Source organism: Urocampus carinirostris, chromosome 20, assembly GCF_059441175.1.
Source record: "Urocampus carinirostris isolate Australia breed hairy pipefish chromosome 20, RoL_Ucar_1.0, whole genome shotgun sequence".
Lineage (NCBI taxonomy): Eukaryota > Metazoa > Chordata > Actinopteri > Syngnathiformes > Syngnathidae > Urocampus > Urocampus carinirostris.
This window is the reverse complement of record NC_142368.1, coordinates 7,615,143-7,635,553: the sequence shown is the minus strand read 5'-3', so window position 1 is coordinate 7,635,553 and position 20,411 is coordinate 7,615,143. Positions and strand designations below refer to the sequence as shown.

The window sequence follows — 20,411 nt, the reverse complement described above, 5'->3', positions numbered from 1 at the left end:
GCATGGGTGCTGTTCATTTTAGGCGGAAAGAATGAAAGAAAAGATTTCTTATGCACGACCCAACTTTGCTATTTCATCTCCCTGCTCTAAGCAGTAGTCGACTGAGGATCGTGTCCAAAAGTGCTTTTTGCCGGTCCATACAGAAATATAGGCTTGGGAATAATGGATCGTGGTCACACAAGAGCCCAGTTTAATTGAATGAAACCAAATTTTGATGAAGATGTTATAAATGAATTACTTGGTATTTGGTTTGTTTTAAGAGATCAAATTTTTTTTAGTAATGTTTATAATATCCATACAATTTTGTTTTTTTTGAGTGCTTGTTTGGCATATTTGTCAAATAAATAAATGTTCTACATACCACCCATTTTCTTAAAATGAGTTATATTATATTTGGTTTGTCTTAAGAAATTTGACAAAATTATGAATTTAAAAAAAACTTTTATTTATGCTATACTTTGTCTGTGTGTAAATAGGCTTTTTTTTAACACAACCCAACTTTTTTTTTTAGATTGAAACAAAGAATCACATATTTTTGGTTTAAAAAATCTGCCTGTTTCTGAATTTAAAAAAAATATACAATTTACCTTTATAATATTTTTGTAAGGGCAGGGTGAAGTGTGCTAGTATTTCAAAAATGCATCATGAAATTAAACCACGACCTGAATCGGTCTTCTCTTGACCCAAATTAGGGATTTTTCTTACTGTACATTCAATATTTTTACATAGCAAAGATGCGAGGCACCCGATTCTGCTCCTTTGGCGCCAACCTCCTCGGATTCTGATTTGCTGCTTGACTCTTTTCAAACCCCCCCGTCATCCTGTCACCCGTTGTCAGTCCGTCTGCGAATCTCAGCTCACGCTAGGCAAGCCCCTTCGACCCCGACTCTCTCCTGTCCTTATTCCTGTTTGATTCCCGGCTCTGACCCCTTTTCTGAACTTGACTACGGTTTTGCTCCCCCTTCCCGGCCATCGATCCGTTTTTCCTTGCTCTTGACACTGCCTTTGCTCGCCACGGAAATACCACTTCCGCGTCTGAGTAACCTGCTCCCCACGATCAACAGATCCTGTATACTACCCTTTCCCTTTTTCCTAATAAAACTAAGAGAAACGCACACAAGTGGGTCCTGTTTTCGTTCTGGTCCTGACATGAGTTAGATTTTGGTGTCTGAAAAGTGCTATCCAAACAAATTGTAGTTTGATTATATAAGCAACAATCAGAGTCTAACAGAGACTCCTCTGGACCCCGAGCCACTCTGGTTTTTACTTTTCTCCGACGCGCTGATTTCAACCTCTGTCGCCAGGCCGATTTTCAATCGAGAAACGGCTTCCGGCACCAAGAAACGTGCACGGGTTTTGCTGTTTGGTAACACGGCAAAGCGTTCGCCATCAAAGCAAAGATCACACGGGAGCGGCGACATCTGAGGCTCGGCGTCAACGGCAGGATGCGCCCATGCGAGCTCATTGAAGTCCTAACCCCCCCAACCCCGACGTGGAACTATTGTTCAGGCGCTAAAAAGAAACACGTCAGCACTCGGGAGAGTAGGAGGAGAACCATCTGTCTCTCCGTTACGCACATCCCGAATGTGAGAAAGATGGCGCATGGTTAATGGGCTTAAACAACAACGCCGTCGTCTGCCAAAGTATAATAAAGCTACAATAAAATTTGCTGAGGAGCGCGACCATCCATCTCCGTTTGTCACTAAGGATTTGCGCCGCCGCTGATTGGCTTTTTTCTTTTTTTAAATGAAACTTTGCCGCAACGTTTTGTGGGTTGGGCTGCTTGCCTGGCAAAATTGGATATACTGATGCGATCAGAGGTGGAGCCAATTGCATGGAAAAAAGAAAAATCCTCATCCTCACATGGTTATTTGTAAAATGACTGATAAGACCACCGGGGGCCTGGAGTGTCTTCTCGATTGAAATGCTGGTTTTTAATAAATGAATTAAAAAGTCATCCCCCTGGGTTAAGGTATGCCCACCTGATGACGTTTTCACGTTACGAAGTGGAATAAGATGTCTTTCTAAGCTTCGTGAATGTGCCGATATGCTTTTGGATAAACTACCTCCCACACTGCTACATTTTTGTCTCTGTTCAGTTCAAAGTCTCATGTAACAAACTTAATATCATTCTAAAACACAAAATGAAGAAGTAATAAGATGGCAACAATGGAAAAGCTTGTGAAGATCAAGAAATACGACAAAGGCAACGGCATAGTTACCCTCACTGAGGAACATGACTGTAACCAACAGTCAGAACATTGGTTAAGAATGAGAAGGAAATTAAAGCAACAAAGTCTTCAAAAGACAGGACAAGCCTTGCGAGTGGATTTTAACCCGTCGTCTGCATCCACCCACTAACTCCAATGTACCGGCTCAAGTCACCTCAGACCAAACGAAAAAAGAATTGATTTTTCCTTTGCATGTATATTTATTTATAATGTTATCTAATCATCTACATCTAAATATAAGTAGTATTTTCTTATATATTATTTTGTTATTCCAATGTTAATATCCAGGGTACCAGGGGTTTGGAACACGATAGCCAATTACCATAGGGTTCACCGTGCGACCCTCACCTCAGAACAGGTTAATGTAGTATCCCTGGTGTCTACTGTTTTTGGAAATAAACACAAGGAAAGCTAGGAAACACTGCTAATGACGGACTTGATTAAGCAGGAAAATAAAAAATGACTGTGCTTTTTTCCAGATCTGCGGATAATTGGTTATTGACTGAATGCTCCTTAGCTAAGGTTTGTCATTTTAGTCGAAACATAATTAACAGTGAAGTAATTATCAAGGTTGTTCAATTGGATGAAAAACTGCAGCGCACATTCCTTATATGATCAGCCCATTAAACAAGTTTATAAATAAAATAACAACAACATGTGAAAGCAACCCCTTACCTGAGTGACTCGGCCATACGTCGCAGGTCTTCGTTCTGCTGCTTGAGCCGCTCCAACTTGGCCAGGATCTTTGAGAGTTCTCTGCTGGAGCGTTCCGGGTGCTCGCTGTCCCTCACCAGATGCCCACCGATGTAGAAGAGTAGCGTCCCCCAGGCCAGAAGCACCAGGGTGATCCACCGCCACGAGCCCGCCCAAGGCCGCATGGTGCCACCACGCTTGCCTTTGTTTGCCTCCTGATAAGCTTGTACCCCCAAACCACCCGCCGGGCTGCCTGATGGTCCGCTAGTGTCCTGTCACCACATGTGACGCAGTGCCAACTTGAGAGCTGGCATCTTTGGACGGGCGTTTGGCAAGACAGAGGATTACTTCGACCGGAGAGTATATGAAAGGTTAATGGTGCTCTCCAGCGTTCCTTTCTTTAGCTACAGCATGGTGAAGATGCTCCTCTCCAATTAGCTTGACGTCCGCCAACCCTGCTCCAACTTGTCCAGCCAAGTTCCTTTGAGGCCCTTCAGAATATTTTGTTGAGGCTGCAAAAAACACAAAAAGAAAAGTGTTAATTCGGCTGATTTGGGAAGGTATTTAGCAAACCTTTTCAGTCAAATAGATAAAAGTGAAGAGATGCAAGGGAATCACCAAGAGACTAATGGCCAGTCACACAAGTTTCAAGTCCTGGTCCAGAAACCAAAAACTCATCAACACAGCCTAGAAAATTGTCAGCTGCTCTCTGTCTGGTCTGAGGCAAACATAATAAAAAGAGCTGTACGGACTTCGTAACATTTTTACTTGCTGCCACCATCTCCTGGCTTGTGTCATTATTGCAGTCTCTGTCTGTTCATGATATGCATCCAAGCACAAGCATTTTTTGGACGCGAATGAACTCATTTTTTCATTTTTCTTGGGTGTTTGGGTTGAAGTTTCACCTGTACTTGAAACCGGCCTCTCATTACTTTAAACATTTGTATGCTACACTAACCAATCGAAACAAAAAAAGGTGGGGAAGAGCATAAAGCCCCTCGTTAGGCTTCCCCTGGCCCCACATTCTTTCTTCCTAATGTGTCCCTCCCAAACAGCTTTGCTAAAATTAAAATAAAATCAGATAGATGTGGTTCGAAAATCAAGCATAATGGCTCTTTGAATTCAGTTGGGGATTGCCAACACATACTTATGAGAGAGAATATTAAACTCAACTTTTTAAGGACACCTCAAACCACGCACCCCACCTTCAAGGACTCATCTCACCTCTTTGACGTAATGCCTTCTGGCAGACACTTTGGGTCCCTTAAGAAAAGTACTGATGCTAGAGGCAAAATGTAGTTTTTACTTCCTGTACCTGGATGATGACTCTGCAAAAGGCTCAAACCCCTTTAAAAGAAGACATCTGACACTGCAGTCATTGGAATCTCAATACTCTGAGCTTAGGGTAGTACCACGTCATTTGGGTTAAACGGGCTGACACAACAGTTAGTGTCGACATTCCTTGTTCTTTTTACCAGAAGATTTTCAAGTTTCTTCTGGTTTTCAACCACAAACCATTGCTACTTTTATACTTCACACATTTAAGCGTTGTGGTAAGATCTTTTGGGCTCAACCCTGCAGATTTTTGGCACCCAATGTCATCCCCTCAGCAAGAACTGAAAGTAATACCATCAAGGTGATACAGCGAATTCACTGGAACAGAGAGAATCGAAAGAAAAATCCCTGGATCATCATTCTCCTTACTCCCGGAGCAGCAGGGGGGAGCCGGAGACGGACGCGTGCCGCGTTGACGACGCAACCTTCCCTGTCATCATCCCCGACAAAGCCTTTGCCGAGGCGGCCGGGTGCCGTCGCGTGACGTGATAAAGACTGGCAGATACGTGCGCGGGGTGCTCCAGTGTGCATCAGATCACCCCACGGCGCGCACCGCCACAATGTGGAATATAACAGAGCGTCTTTGAATTTCACCGTGAAGTGGTGGTAGGCGGCGGTGTTGATTGACAACAGCACAGTCTCGTGTGTCTGGGAGAGTTCAGCAAAGAGGAAAAGTGCGCTGATGGGATTCTCATGGATGAGAGCAGCCCATATAGTTTGACGATTGTTAGAGGTGAAACCTATCATCTTTGATCAGAGATCTGTACGGATCGCAAACAACGGTGGTGCGAGGATTGCCAACAAAAACTGATTTAAAAACATTTATGGGACCATCTTAGAAGGTCAAGTTAAACTCAAGTCAGGGGTCTCAAACTCACTGCCTACAGTTTGAGCCCACCTTAATATGAAGGTTCAATGTTAGTGCAAGTTTGATATGGAGGCTAGCTCTTTGCTAGCAGAGCTCAAATTCAGTCACAGAGGAAGTCTATCTTAAAGTGTGTGCGGAGAAATGAAAAAGAAAAAAAGGATGTGAAACTGGAGTTTCGACGGCAGAGTTTTAAACATGGTATTTTAAAGTCAGTGCTGGCCACTCTCGTTGAAACAAAATGTAGTTAATGAGAGAGTGCCAAAGATGCATTTGTAACTGATTGGTATATTATTATTTAAATTTATTTTATGGGGGATCTTATTCTGTGTAGAAAAAAATATTTGAGAACAGTAAATGTAAGGTTATAGTTTAGTAGACACTCAAAATAAGGAGATAATACATCAGTAGATTTTGATCTTGAACCTCAGATAGGAAATATCAATTTGTGTTTTGAAAAATATTGCTGGGGAAGAAAGGTTGCAAGGTTACGAGTCAATATATTCTTTTCTATTCCTCCACTGTTGTCATCGTTTCACAGCGATCCTAACACACGTTCATGAATACGCTGCCGTTGTGACTGACCTCAGTCGACACTGGCACCGCCGCTCTTATACTACGTGGGCCCCGGATGTGCTGAGCCGGCTTTTTATCATGGAAAATAAGTGCTGCACTCCAGTTGTTAATACACGACAGCGACTTAACAAAAAGGCAGGCTTTCCACCGTGTATGAAAGCCATAATGAGGTTTATGTTCCCCATGCTAAAACTCGTAAATATAAAGCAACTGTGTCGTGCCAAGTGAAACAGGAGTTACTATTATGATAACAATTTAAGACCAATTCTAATTATTCTTTAGAATTAAGTATGACTTTTAAAAAAACGTCTAAGTCCTTGGGCTGCAATATGTAAAAATAAGGGATTGAAAAACAAACAAAAAAAAGGAGTAACTGCACTACAAGGCGCACCGCATTATAAGGTGCAACCCCCTAAAACATAGTCTTGTCATATATTTTTCATACATAAGGCACACAGTACTATAAGGCACATCAAATAAAGAATACAGTAAGATCTACATTACAATGATATCCATTACGATAAATATGTCTTCTTCACATGTGTGTCAATGACGTTGAGGTTTGATATGTATACGTAAGTTAAAGAGCTTATGTAGTATTTTGTTGAAGGACGTTAGTTTTCTCCATTCTCTAACATTTGTGAAGACGTGGAGAGACTGTTTAACTCAGAGGTCAGCAACAACTGGTCCCTGGTGGCTATAGACATAGACAGTATACATATACAGTATATGATGCCTTCCTTATAAGGCTTATAATGAGGTTTTCTTTTTTTTTTTGCACCTCCAAACATGTTTGTTTTATTTTCGGTCAAATAGGGCTCTTTCAACATTTTGCTGTGCCAAACCCTAGTTTTAACTATCAGAATACACTATGCAAGTCAGTGTTGCTGGCCACGTGAGTAAAAATAGTGTGAACATAATAAGTGCTAAAGTGTGATTCCATGTCACCTGTTCCACTGGTGGTCTAGTTGTTAAGTGTCGGCGCTCTCACCACCTCTACCCAGGTTTGATTCCAGTTAAATACAATTTTATGCGAGTTTGGTTAGTGAAGTTCATCAATGAACAATCGTTGCACACATACAGTAGTATACCGTAAAACCTCGTATGGTAAGGCATACCTATATTTACTGTATGTAATACAAATCTACCATATTCTGCAGTATGTAAAGAGCACCAAGTTATAAGGTACACATTACAAAACAGTAAATGGGTAACTATTTTCCTAATGACAATGATTCAGCAGCACATTAGCTATAAATGCGTTTGTTCTGCTTCATCATTCAGTAGCTATGGCTCGAAATACACACCCCATCCCCAGTATTATTCTTTTCGTGTAAAGACTGAAACCCTTCACAAAATAATTCGCACCATTACTTTTATCATTTTAGTCCTCTCGTGACTTCACTCACATTTTTCGACCGATCATCTCCATTTCAACTTGATCGCAATAATTTCTCTTAACGGGCTTATACCCCGCCCTCTCAGTACCTCGCTGACGTGTTTTTGACGTATGTGCTAGGTCGTCCAGGATGACCTGTATCCAGTACAGCAAGTGAATCTTGGACATAAGTCAACTCGCAACGGGGGTCATCCATCACAGAGTCTCGGTTCTGTAAGCAATAAGGTGGAAGATGAGGTCCACCGCTGCATTATGCATGGAGCTCAGCTGAGGACGGCTTCCATTACACTAACATGACTGGGTTCGTCTCACCCGAGGAAGCCTTATCCCTGGCATGAATATATGTTTCACTCTTCAAGTATGCATTGGCAAATAAATGCAATTTATTCACACGTGTTGCTGTGGGGGAGATATACAATTTTATGCAGGGAAGCACCAAGACCATATTTTGGAGATTGAAAGAGTACTCATATTCTTACATTCGAATTAGAAATAATACCAGAAGTGTTTTCTTTTCTTTTTTAATGAACATTGTAGGTCTTAATCAACCCAACTTCTAATTTAGGTGTTTTAATAAATCCTAGTGGCAGCTTTTTGAATTCATACCTTCAAAATACAATCACAATTGTCAAGGCTCAGATAATAACCAGCTCAGCTTGTGTGGAACATGCCAATGATCCTGTTTCTCATACAGTACCGTTGCCATATTTTCAAGACTAAACGGCGCACCGGATTATAAGACGCTACCCCCCCAAAATAAGTATTTTGTCATTTTCTCAAAATATTTTATGAGGGTATCACACAATATTTTTCTATATTGGTCAGTGAAGTTTTTCGAATGATCCATCATTAGCCAAACATGATAATATACCATAAAACCTTGTGTAGTAATGCACACAAGTACAGTATATATAATGTGTGCATTTCCAATTTGATTCACCGGATTATGTGGTATACAAGAAGCACCGGATTATAAAGGGCACTTTTCAATTTATGGCTAATTTGGGTTTTTTAGGTGGCCCTTATATTTTGGGAAATACAGTAATTTTAGGCTGGTGACGGTTTCTGAGAGTATGGCGGCTCACCAGGGCTATAGAGCACTTGGGGAAAACCCTCATAGTTAAAACTGATTTTTCAACTGGAAATCTGATCCTCTGATCTGAGCTTCGCACACTTCTCCATATTGAAGTGCTCAACACAAACTCTTCAGTAACTGTTTTGGTTCTTGTGCCAAACTCAGGTCCTGAAGGGCAACACTTGTGCATGTTTTGGAGCAGGCTCGGCAAAAACCTGATAACAACTTTGATTTGATTCGCCTACAAAAAATACAACTGTACTCATCTCCGAATGTTTTTGTTTTACGTGTGCGTACAAGGGTAAAACCGTTTATTGGACGGTAACCGCCTCAAGTGATTAATGACCAAAATTTAAGAAACGGACGCATAGAGGTTACACCACCAAGGCAAATGACATTTTATTGCAGTGATACAAAAATAGCTAGAACGTTAATGATAGGGCAAAAAACTAATTAAACGTCATCTCGATTCATCGTCGGCAGTCCGGCGACATAACTGGCAAAGTCTGATCTTCAGGGTTCGTACACCTTTTTAAAGGCCCAATTCAAGCACTTTTTAAAGCCAAATTCCCAATTTCTCCAGTACCATTAAAAGAAGAAACCGGTCTGAATTTTCAGAGCCAAAAATATATCTTTGTTTTACATAGGCAATTTTTAATCTTGCGTGTACATTTACAAGGGGTACGGTTTTTAGATCTTGAGTAAATTGCGAATATATTAGTTTTTGAGACCAAAATGACAGCAATATTTAGCTTACATTTTGAGTTGCAGTAAGTTCTTCCAATTACAATTCAACACTGGGAATTGCTACCTTAATTGTTTGCATTGCCCTTAATAAATGTCCATAGTTATTCTTGCACCAATACACATTTCATAGTGTCTTCTTTAGGTAAAGCATGCACCTGTCCTCTTGGGCTCCACCCATAGCGGGCGATGACGCTTCACAAGATAATGCCATACAAACTAATGCCAGCGGCCGTTAATCACGAGGGAACATCCAGAGAACAGTGTCGTTTGTAGGCAGATTTGTTGAGACACATGGTAACAATTACAAGCGTTGACAAGCACATCACCCAAAATTCAAGGACTTTTCAATCCTTGAAAACACTACATTCAAATAAAATCATTTTCAAAGAATTCAAGCCCCCGTGCAAACCCCAGATCTTCACCGCCTAATGGACAAAGACGGCCTCAAATCGTTTTCTGAGAAATATGCCATCTAAAAGCGCAGCGATTCCGGAGCAGCTGTTGCCGCCCCGATTTGCCCACAAATAAACTTTAAGCAGCTTTACTGGCCACTTTCTTGGCAGGGCGGACGCTTCACAATCCTGACATATTTTCAGCGTTTTCCTCGGGGATGGATGTGAAAAAGCCAAGTTTAACACAAGGAGGGGAAAAAAGGGAATGAGTGAATTGGTGTCTGGTACAAAACACTCAATCAAAAAACGGATTGAAATGTGACAAAGTGCAATATCCAAATCGCTGGAACTGCAGTTTTATGATTAAGGTCAAATGTGTCAGAATAAAACATCGTAAATAAAAGTCTGGGGCATGACACATTCGCCACTGCCTGCAAATCATAAGCCAGCTGCTATGTGTCTGGGACAAACCTCAGAAAAAAAGACCAACTTGAAATCGCTTTTTCTATTACTTGTAAAAAATAAAGACGAAAGATCTTACAAGTGTGTACAACTACACACAGGGATACCTATAAATATTGAAAATGGAGTATACACAGAAATCAACCTCTTTTTTCAGCGCATTAAAAAAATCAAGAGGCTGTAAATACCGGTCAAAACTCCAAAAAAGGAACATCAGAGATTTGAATGTAATCGCATTTCTCTTCTCTTTTTACACGATACAAGAATTATAACAAGTAAATTATTAAATACATTTCAAATGCATAACAAAGCACTTGTAAATACATAAATCTAAAAGACTGAATCTAAAAAATGAATCTTGCTCATTTAAGGTATTATTCACATTTTTTTTTGTAAAAGAGGAAATTGTTTTCTGATACGACAGAATAAAGATTTTATTATGTTTTCCTATGATAAAGAAAAGCAATCCTTATTTTACAAGATTAAATAATTTGCTGTTGCCAAAACAGAGCATTTTGCTAAATTTAAGGATTATGTCTCAGAATTTGTCCTTTCCATTATATATAGTATATCAAAGAAATAACTATTTTACAATGCCAGATACATTTGCATATTTATTTTTCACAGTAAAATACGAATAATATTTTACATTATGTTATCATCTATAATAGCAATATTAAATGGCAAAGTGAAGCCACCAGAGAGCAGTGTCAACGTCATTTTCAAGCAAACTTGACAACATGGCACGCATTTTTACAAGCACCTAATCAAAATTCAAGCACTTTTCCATCCTTACAAACCCAACATTAAAATTCAATCATTTTCAAGGATTTCAATCAGCCCTACGAACCCTGATGAAAAAAGTAAATGCTCAAAAGGAGCAGAAACTCCAATTCCAAGATTTCAACTCACCTTTTCAATTAATAACAAGAATAATCATTGAAATTGGCAAAATCGTGTTTTTGCAGATTACAAAAGCACCACCTAGCTACATCTCGAAACGGAGCGCCAGAGTAAAAGACTTGGCCTCTCCTCCGAGGTTGACAGAATGTGCTGACGCAGAGACAGACCCATAAAAATCACGCACGTCAAATTAGTGGGAGGGCAAGTTGGTGGTAATGGTTTATGCAAACAAGTTTCTAATTAGAACTGGGAGACATATGATTAGCGGCAAAATATATAAAAAGCATCAATCACGCTCTCGTCTTTTATGACTTTTTACGTACGGGTAAAAAATGTGGGCCCGAGTGACAGCCTCACCTGCCAAGCTCGAGACGCTTCGTGATGAGTGAAGGCGCATCGGAGACGTGTCAAGGTCGGGGCTTTAAATTTGCTGCGTCAGTGAGGGTGATGAACTGGCTCTAAGTTGGGGAGTGGGGGAAATGGTTGTATGTGTGTGTGTTTGGGTTGCAACCAACAATTATTCTAACTCATTCAGTGCCGTGACGTCTAGATACATTTTCAGAAAATACGTTTTTTCTTTTTAAACTCATATAAAGAATTTAGCACAGCTCATCAGTAAGTATCAAGCCTCTGAGTTTTCGTGATATGAAAGAAGAATCACCCTTATAGGGCAGAAGTGGCTATAATCAGATCTTTATCCACACATCGAGGAGGCCCCCACTTTCATGTGTTGCTTCCTGTATCCAGCAAAGGAGAGTGTGTACGTGGCCGATATGGCAAGAAGGCGCAAAAAAGCAAATATTTAAGTAAAGACCGCTAACTCTTCAAAGCTATTTTTATCTAAAAAAGATGAATAATCAACGACGGGGCAGAAAGGGATGACGTTTTGTGAACGTTCACGATCACCATGGTGACTAAAATCGTGTAACCATGTCACCGGAAACATTGGACGCTGAAATGTTCAGGTAAAGTTCATTTAAAGTTCAGTTTACTTGCAATCCAATGTTATTTTGCAAGCAAAGTGCCATTGTGTTAATAACAAGCATTGTTTGGATATTAAGGGATCATAAATGCGATGTTTAACTGTTGTTCATCAAACAGTCGTGAAAGCTAGATACATACCGTTTAAGATGAGGGTTTAGGCTTTCTTTTAATATGTCCTATTCCTATATAGCTGCAGAACTACCTTTTCTGTAGGCCTTCAAAAATTAGTCAACATTGGCTGGCTATTCCCATTTAAAACTAACTTCTGGCATTTAATTGAGTTAATAGTTAACTAGTCACCGACAATTGAAACGCTTATTCTCATAAATGGATAATCTTTTTTTTTCTAGCTAGAATTGACAACAATGAATTCCATTGTCGACCATTTCTATTATCCATTTTTGTCTGCAATGTCGACTAATCGTTGCAGCCCTGTGTGTTTGTGATACAAGAAGTTTATTGCTATTGAGTGATGAGGATTGAGAAGGAATGGGGAGGAATCATAATATGTTTTTTTGTAAAAAGGTCGAGAAAGACAATTTTGAGGAAAACCATTGCGGCAAAGAACCTCGACCGTCATTATCTGCGCAAAAAAGGTCTGGGTTATCCGTCTAGCTTTCCGAGGCTGCGCAGGAACCTCACGTAGTTGTCTGCTCTGTGTCCATTTGGAATGAATCCCAACAACGGCTGACCTTTATCAGCCCGGGGTGAACGGGATGAGCCTGTCAGGAGTATGTGGGAGGGCCTATAATAACCCTGCCGAGAGAGCGCTAACCTTCCCTGAGTAGAAAGGACATGGCTGACTCAATTCAATGCCACCCTCGTTAAATAAAAAATGGAGATTTGACATATATGGTTGTCAATGGCACTTAATGAGGTCCATCTACATTTCCATTCTCTTCCGCCTCTTATAGCTAGCAATCATCTGTTTTTACTTTACTTAAGCATTAGACAAAGTAATAATAACAATTATAGCATGAATAGCAGACAAAAGCAAACAAGAGTGTGCTGCTAGCCAATGCAACCAAGCATAATAAAACAAATAAAACACAAATAGGTTTTAAAGATGCCACTACATACACTACACTACATTCAATTGTGCATAAAATAGTGTGTTTAATCAGCAATTGCCCTTTTTTCTATGCTCGTCATTGCAGTTTTTTGTGAGTGTAGCATGAAAATGGTAAGAGTAGGACAACGCCAACACAAACTCCCAAAATGACGAGTTTATTCAAACACGTCCAAGAAATGCAAGTACCTGATGCACGAGCTGTGATCATGACTTTAAGATAGGAGATGGCGGAAGAGAGTAACACATTTGAACATTCCCGACAGTACCTTTTATAATGCTGTGTTTTTATGAACCCAAAATTTTAATATTTTATTTGTTGTAAGGCTGTTGGTACGCCTTTTCCATGGCCAAATTCAAGCACTTTTTAAGGACTTTTAAAGCCAAATTCAGTCCCATTAAAAATAGAAATCCAGTGTGAATCATGTATTTTGCAGATCCACAAATATATCTGTGATTTACATATGCAAATTTTCAAACCTTGTAGCCTAGATGGTAGTGTGCCCGCTTTGAGACTGGGAGGTCGCTGGTTCGCGCCTCGGCCGAGACATACCTAATTGGTATAATGGCGGCGCCCTCTGTTGGCTGCGGCTGCATCGACTCGCTACAACGGGTCAGGTGTATCGACATTTCGTTCTGTGTACATTGTTACAAAGAATGACAATACAAAGGAAATTATTATTATTATTATTATTAAGAAACACAACATTAAAATGCTATCACTTTCAAGGATTGCAAGCACCCGTACGAACCCTGGATGTAACTGAATATAAAGATACAAAGTACAATACCCTTGGAACACATGGTACTTGTAGTCAGCTATCCTTTGTCAACAATCAATCAATCATGTATGCTAATTTGCAAATAAATCTTATAACCATATCTGAAAGCCACCAAAATATGGTCGTCACTGCTTCCTCTCCAGCAATAAGCTACCAATAAAACTCCAAGCTGAGCCAAGCCCTTTAAACGCTTTCTATTTTACCTCACTCATCTTCCATCCCTGAATTTACGATGTGCGGTTGACTCCCATTATACCCCGGCTGAGGAGGAAAAAAAAGCCAAGGTGGTCTCTCCCTCTCTGTGCCACTGACAGAGGAGTGGATGGCAAGAGGTGGGAGGTTGGGAATATATAGCGAGGCAAGTCGGAAAAAAAGAGGGTCAAAATCCAGTGTGTGTTGTAGTTAAAGTGGGAGCCAGCCAGGTAGTAATTGGAAGAAAGATGGTGGCTGTACAAACCGAGGCAGCGGGAGAGGAGCGGGGTCTGATGAAGAGTGTTCCCCGGGGGGATCAAAGTCCCGACTAATACAGAGGAGCGCTTTTATACGGAGCAGTAACACCCAGTGCGCAGCAATTCATCACTTTCTGCTACATTACCTCAACTTTTCGTCTTTGAACTTGACCGCCTTTGCTCCGTGACCTCAAAAAAGAAAAAATCCCTGCGGCGCCAGGTGACATATCCATTTATTTGACGGTCACTCTGAAAATCACACTTATTCCAAGCCTTGGTGCAGGAGGGACAAAAACAAAACACAATACTAGACGTAAACAACGTTGCTGTTTTTCGTCCAGCTTTTGAATGAAAAGGACTTTAGGTTGGTATTTTTCCCCAAATTTCCTCCGAGATTAGAAGTGTTTTTTTTTTCAAAAACTAAAAGAGAAATGAGAGTGACATTACAGAGGCTGTGGTAACCCGGAGCCTCAGACTTATCTAAATCAGGGTTCTCAAACTTGGTGCCCACGGGGACCAGGTAACCTCTTAAGATTGCCCGAGTTGCCCGCAGACAGGTTATGATAATAGCAAACTAGTAATGGTCATTGTGATTTTCTAATAAATTTGATTGCTAAGTGACATGTTTTTAGTGGTTGACTTAACTACTAATAATAACAAACTGGTAATAATGTAGTTACTTCCAATGTTCCTCTATGCTTTTGAGACACAGCAAAGCTTGAAAGAAAAATCCAGGCCATGGAGGTGCAATGCTAGAGGAAACTTCTAGGCTTCAGCTACTAAGACCCTGTGACAAACAAAACGGTGCGCAACGCCATCAGAGGGCCAGTGGACCCTGTTGTCATCTGTGCACAGACCAAAACTGCTGTGGTATGGTCACATAACAAGATCATCGGGACAGGCAAAGGTCATTCTTGGGGGCACAGTCCAAAGGGGCACGGGGAAAGTAAGTCAGAAAATGTACTGGGCCAACAACATCAAGGAATGGAGTGGTGCCAACTTTGCCACTACCCAAACACAGGTAGAGAACAGTCAGCAGTGGAAAACGCTGTCCTTACTTGCCACATCAGTAGTGCCTAGGGGGTTAAGGGATCTGTGAATTGTGAACTGTGCATAGCATAGTAACAACATGGTAATAAAATAATTTGTTATTTTAAAAAATATATATCAAAATGGTAGCCCTGCGCGCCAATCAGAAGCGAAAATTAGCCATAAGTTTCAAAAAAGTTGGGGTCCCCTGATCTAGAAAATTTAGGGGGGGATTACAGAGACTGGTCCCAGGCCTGTAAGCAACACAGCCGGGAGTGCTTACTACCCGCAAGACGGACAAAGATCCCACACGGACACCCCAACCGGCCCCAGCCAAACTCCCCCCGACCACGTCCTTACTCCATGTATAGGTTCCTGTGGGTATGTAGTGCAGTCAAAATTGGAGGTAAAAGGGGTCGCAATGGGGGTATTTCCGTAAAACTGACCCCACCCTCAGTATCCTAAAAAAGTGAATAACACCGTATTTGACATTCTTACATAAGACTGATGGCTCAAAGTCCCTGGAATGATAACATTTTCTTTTGACTGAGCCCATCCCTTCAAGCTTTTTGGCACATGGTCTTATTTACTCAAGACGGAAATGAAATCAAGGCTAAAAAAAAAAAAGTGCATCCTCTTGTGAACCGTCTATAAATAAATGTAGACGGTGACGATGACATAAATAATTGACAAGAGCGGGATGGTCGCCTTTATACCTTGAAACGGCACCTTTACTGCTCCCTCCCTGCTTCAACTTAACTCTACCAACTGCCTCTCTCACATCTCCATTTGCGTGTAGCTCGTTTTTTCAGGAATTTTTTTTTGGGTCTCAGGACCGATGGGAAATACTTAAGAGACTTGTGTAAGCTTTCGCGATTTAATTGCTTCACTTTTGGGTCAGGGTGGTAAGGAAATGTTCAAAAAGTACTCCTTAATGACAGGATATTACTTAACATTGTTGGGATTTGCTGGGTGAGCTGTGATGTTTAATTTTAGGGAGCGTTTCTGTCGAGCGGGTCGAGATCAGTGCGCTTTGCTACGCTGCGTCATTTTTATTTGCTTCTTTGATAGCATGAAATTGAAAACACACACACACACACGGTTAGGATTTATTCATTATTATTTGTTCTTTTCACAAGTTTGAGACCCTGGCGGTCCGTGAGGGTTTGTATACAATTTAGGAAACACTGAGGGTTGAGTAATGGAGTAACGCAGTAACTGTCAAAATTATTTTAAAAAATATGACACATAACACCTAAAAAAGTCCAAAATAAACAATAGAGATTAATCACTTAATTTCCAAAGTTCATAAACCTTTTTCATGGCCAGATTCAAGCACTTTTCAAGGACTTTTAAATCCAATTTTCCAGTGCCATTAAATGAAGAACAAAAACATTTTGTTCCATGTTTTAGCCATTGTTTATTAAAACGGCAGCTTCCCGGCATCTCATTATTGTCACCTGTTCTCTTGGGTGCAACACTAGGAGGTTGTGAGGCTTTGCATGACAACACCATACAAACTAATGCCAGCCATTGTTAATCAAAAAGGAAGAAGAACTGTAAAGGCGAAGTGAAGCCAAAAGAAGCAGTGTGTGTCATTTTTAGGCAGACTCGTTTTATGTTTCTCCCTTTAATGCGTGGTCCATGGTCAGACTGCCAGAAAATATGGCAACAATTCCAACAATTTACAAGCATTTAACCCAAAATTCAAAGTCTTTTCAAACCTTACAACATAAAACATCAAAATTCAAGTATTTTCGAGGATTTCAAGCACCTGTACGAACCCTGCATTTAGTTTGGAATAATGTGCAGGAAAACTGTCAAATTTTGTATCATATCCAGTCCTCACAACAGAACAGGTAATACAGACATTTTGCAATTTTCTTGGGTAGGCGTAGGTCATAAGACCACTGCACTAGAAGATGGGGAAAATAATGGTCGTATTTACTTCGTGACCTTGCTTGTGTCCCTTTCCTTGTTTGGACTCCCACCTCCCACCACCACCACTGCCGCCATCCTCGTAACAGACCATATTTACAGAGCGCGTTGTCCTCGCAATGTGCTTCGGGTATTCACGTTTGTCTGCTTGACTTCTCCATTTGTCCCCACATGGCACCACCACAGAGACCATCAGCTTCCACTTGAGCGCTCTTCCCCCCATGCTGGATTGTGACCTCCTTGTAGGTTGTTGGTTAGATATTGTGTAAGGGTCTGATGTACGGGTCCTCGTACCCAAGTGCTATTACTCTGGAAGGAGCTGTGGCAGCTGCCATAATCTCTTTTGACCGCTTCAATAAAAGTTTAATCTGTTGTGGCAAAAGAGTCCCGTCAGCAGTAAGAAGGGTTTTCGGCTTTGCAGGAGGGACAAGATCATCACTCACTTCTACGCCCGCCTCGTTTTGCTTGGTTGGCTGGAACATACAGCACTTGTATGTTCTTAATGTAATAGACAGTCCATATCTTTGTCTCAGGTGGATGTTATGTCCTATTAAAATAAAAGTCACTATAGGCAAGAAAGTCTTATTAAGAAGAAATTCTTGCACACTCGTGTCTTTCCATGCCATTAAAACAGAGAGCCCAAGCACAGAACAAGCACTGCATTTCTCTTGTCCACTTAAACTGCCACACTATAGGAACTGCTGCTCGTATCAACATCAGCTAACTGCACATGAAAAAACCTCAATACCGCTTGCCGGGCCGCGTTAAGGCACAGCTGATGCAATCGTGCCTACAAACACAATGCCTCTATTTATTACTTCCAGCTTTAAAAGAGAAAAGCTGATTGGGTGCCGGATTGCAACAAAGGGAGACACTTTTAATTAGGTGTAGGTCTAAATGGTCACTGGTGAGCTATTTTCAGAACCAATCAGATGGCTACACTCAAGTGTTCTAAGGGGGTCTACCCGAACACACCAAGTTAAATGTAAATGGTCTGCATTTGCTTTTCAAGTCAATGAAGACCTCCCAAAGCGCTTTACAATGTGCTTCACATTTTCCCCATTTTACACACTAAATAACCGATAGCAGTGTCAGCCATGCAAGGCAACTACCTGCTATCGGGGGCATCAGGGATTCAGTGTCTTGCCCAAAGACACTTTGACATATGACTCAGAGGAGCCGGGAATCGAACCTGTGACTTCTTGATCCCAAGACGAGCGCTTTACCTCCTGAGACAATGCCGCCCCAAGTTGGTGACCCCAGAAATACAGTAGATGTTCTGAAAAGTCTAAGTTAAAGTCTAGACTTGATTCCCTTTGAGAAGTTGTGGCAAGACCTCAAGACCACAATTTATGCTAAACATCCCAGGTACCTGGTTCTTGGTCCCTGGGAAGCGAAACCAAGTTATTTGTTCTACAGTTAGCGTTTTATTTTCATCACGCTGCTGTTGAGTCAGTTAGTTGTCAGTGAGAAGTTTGTAAGTTACTGCGGCCACTTCCTTTGAGTATATCACTGAGCCCTGGTTAACATGCCTCATAGCATATGACAAAAATAAACAAAAGCTAAAGTGTCATTTCGTAATTAAAGTAAAACTTATAATTTATGGGTTGGATAGGATATGCAGTTCAAGATCGAGTGTATCGGGTTTGTGAGGCACGTGACGTAGTTCTCATATGTTCCTCGCCGGAGACTCGGAACGAGTGGAGATGGCATCAATTGTTTCGTGAATTTGATGTGTTGGGTCACTCATTTGTGTATCCCCTATATACAGCATTATCCCTCACAAATCTGAATCAATTTATTCGGGTAGTTGCTACAGAGCTTCTCACTCATAAATCGCCAACATTTTGCATACACTCTAAAAAGGTTATTAGATGCCATGAATATAACTCTGTATATAATTAAGATCCTTTTCTACAAAATTTTGGGATACGTTTGCATAATAAGGAAGAAATGATATGGCTATGCTATCAGGAATAGCAACTACTCGCTGTTGTTCTGGACGAGTCTAGTTGCTCTTCGTGTGATACATGGATACCTTAACCATGGTGGGCGTGGCTAAGCCCTCTCTGTCAGATCTATTAATTGAGTGAATAATATGTTCAAATACGGAAGAAATAAAAAACAGAGGTTGAAAAATAAGCCAATATGACGTAGTGTGGGTAGCAAATTTAACTACAAGCAGGAGGTATGTCTACCATGCATGGTGTGGCACCACCTTGTAATGGAAAAGTACTTGGTAACCGTGGCATGGCAAGACGAGGAGTGCTGGAACCAAAATGTGGACACCTATAAATCCTTGGATGGTTTTTAGTAAAAGCATACACTATTTATTCAGTTGTGTGATTTTGTCAAAGATCAGACCATTTGATGGTGGCTTTATATAAAAATGAGAGAAATGGCTCAAATACTTTTTTATACCAATGTACCCCCACGGAAAATGGGCTTCTCTATAACAATTCTCCCAAAGTTAGCCTGGAATTGTCAAAATGTCTCAAGGAGTTGAAGAATGAAACACAGGGGTCTTGCTCAAATCCTAATCGATTAATCAATGAAGAGGTACCTGCCAAGACTTCCATTAAGAAAGGGCTTTCCTGTATGTGTGCGTGTCCTGTTGGTTGTCCTTATGCTGACAGTAGTCTAGACAGCATCGTCCATCAATCTTTCACTGGGCTGCTGCTTGTTCAGCACCATTGACTGAGCTTTCCCTGTCCATGCAAGCTAGCCCATCTTGCTTGTTTGAGAGTGCGACCAAGTGACAGGAACAGTTGTCATGTGCCTGGAAGGCACGAGAACCAATCTCTGTCATTTAAGAAGACATTGACAGGCGTATAGTGAGTACATATATGCTGTTACTTCACTTGACACAATTTATTATTTTTGAGTTTGGATGAAACTTGGTGTACTTGTTGCTAGTGATAGAACAGAAGCAGGTTTTACATTTTATGTCAATTAGAGAATTTAGAGGCTACGGTGAATCAAAATGTGACGGTTTAGCTACATTTTCCTCATCCGTGCGTTATTGTTGCATACTATCCTCAGTGAAATGTGTAAACCTATAAATGATAGGGATGTTTTACTTGAAGGAGACACTGTTTTTTCATCTATGTGATATTGACAGAGATCAGATAACATTTTCTAGTGATTTTATTTAGAAATACCAAAATGTTTAGATGCTTTTTCATACCACTCTATGGTAAGCCAACACCTTTTGTTTTACCAGGCTTTGCACAAGGGGATGAATTTCAACCACTCTTATTTGATACTGCTGGCAGAGTGATATGGCCCCAAAAAGTATGGATGATTACGATGTTAACCAATTTGAAACAATCAAATCCACTCAACATACATTCAATTATTGATCAGTTTTAATGCAGGTTTTCACTCATAACTTGGATCTCATAGATTGTGACTAACTCACTTAAATTCCACAAGTACCAATTAATATTCAGCACTAGTTCCGGGATTATTCATATTAAACT

The 20,411-nt window shown here is 40.7% G+C and overlaps 1 protein-coding gene across 4 annotated transcripts in view; it reads right to left on the bottom strand.

Annotated features, from left to right (window-relative positions):
• Positions 1-20,411, bottom strand: part of fut8b (fucosyltransferase 8b (alpha (1,6) fucosyltransferase)) — a 435,447-nt gene that overhangs the window by 71,811 nt on the left and 343,225 nt on the right. For all 4 annotated transcript variants that reach the window (XM_088324688.1, XM_088324686.1, XM_088324685.1 and 1 more), the window contains one exon: positions 2,907-3,436. In XM_088324688.1, the coding sequence (XP_088180814.1) occupies positions 2,907-3,109 (203 nt within the window). In that variant the 5' untranslated portion in view covers positions 3,110-3,436. The remainder of the gene's footprint in view (positions 1-2,906; positions 3,437-20,411) is intronic.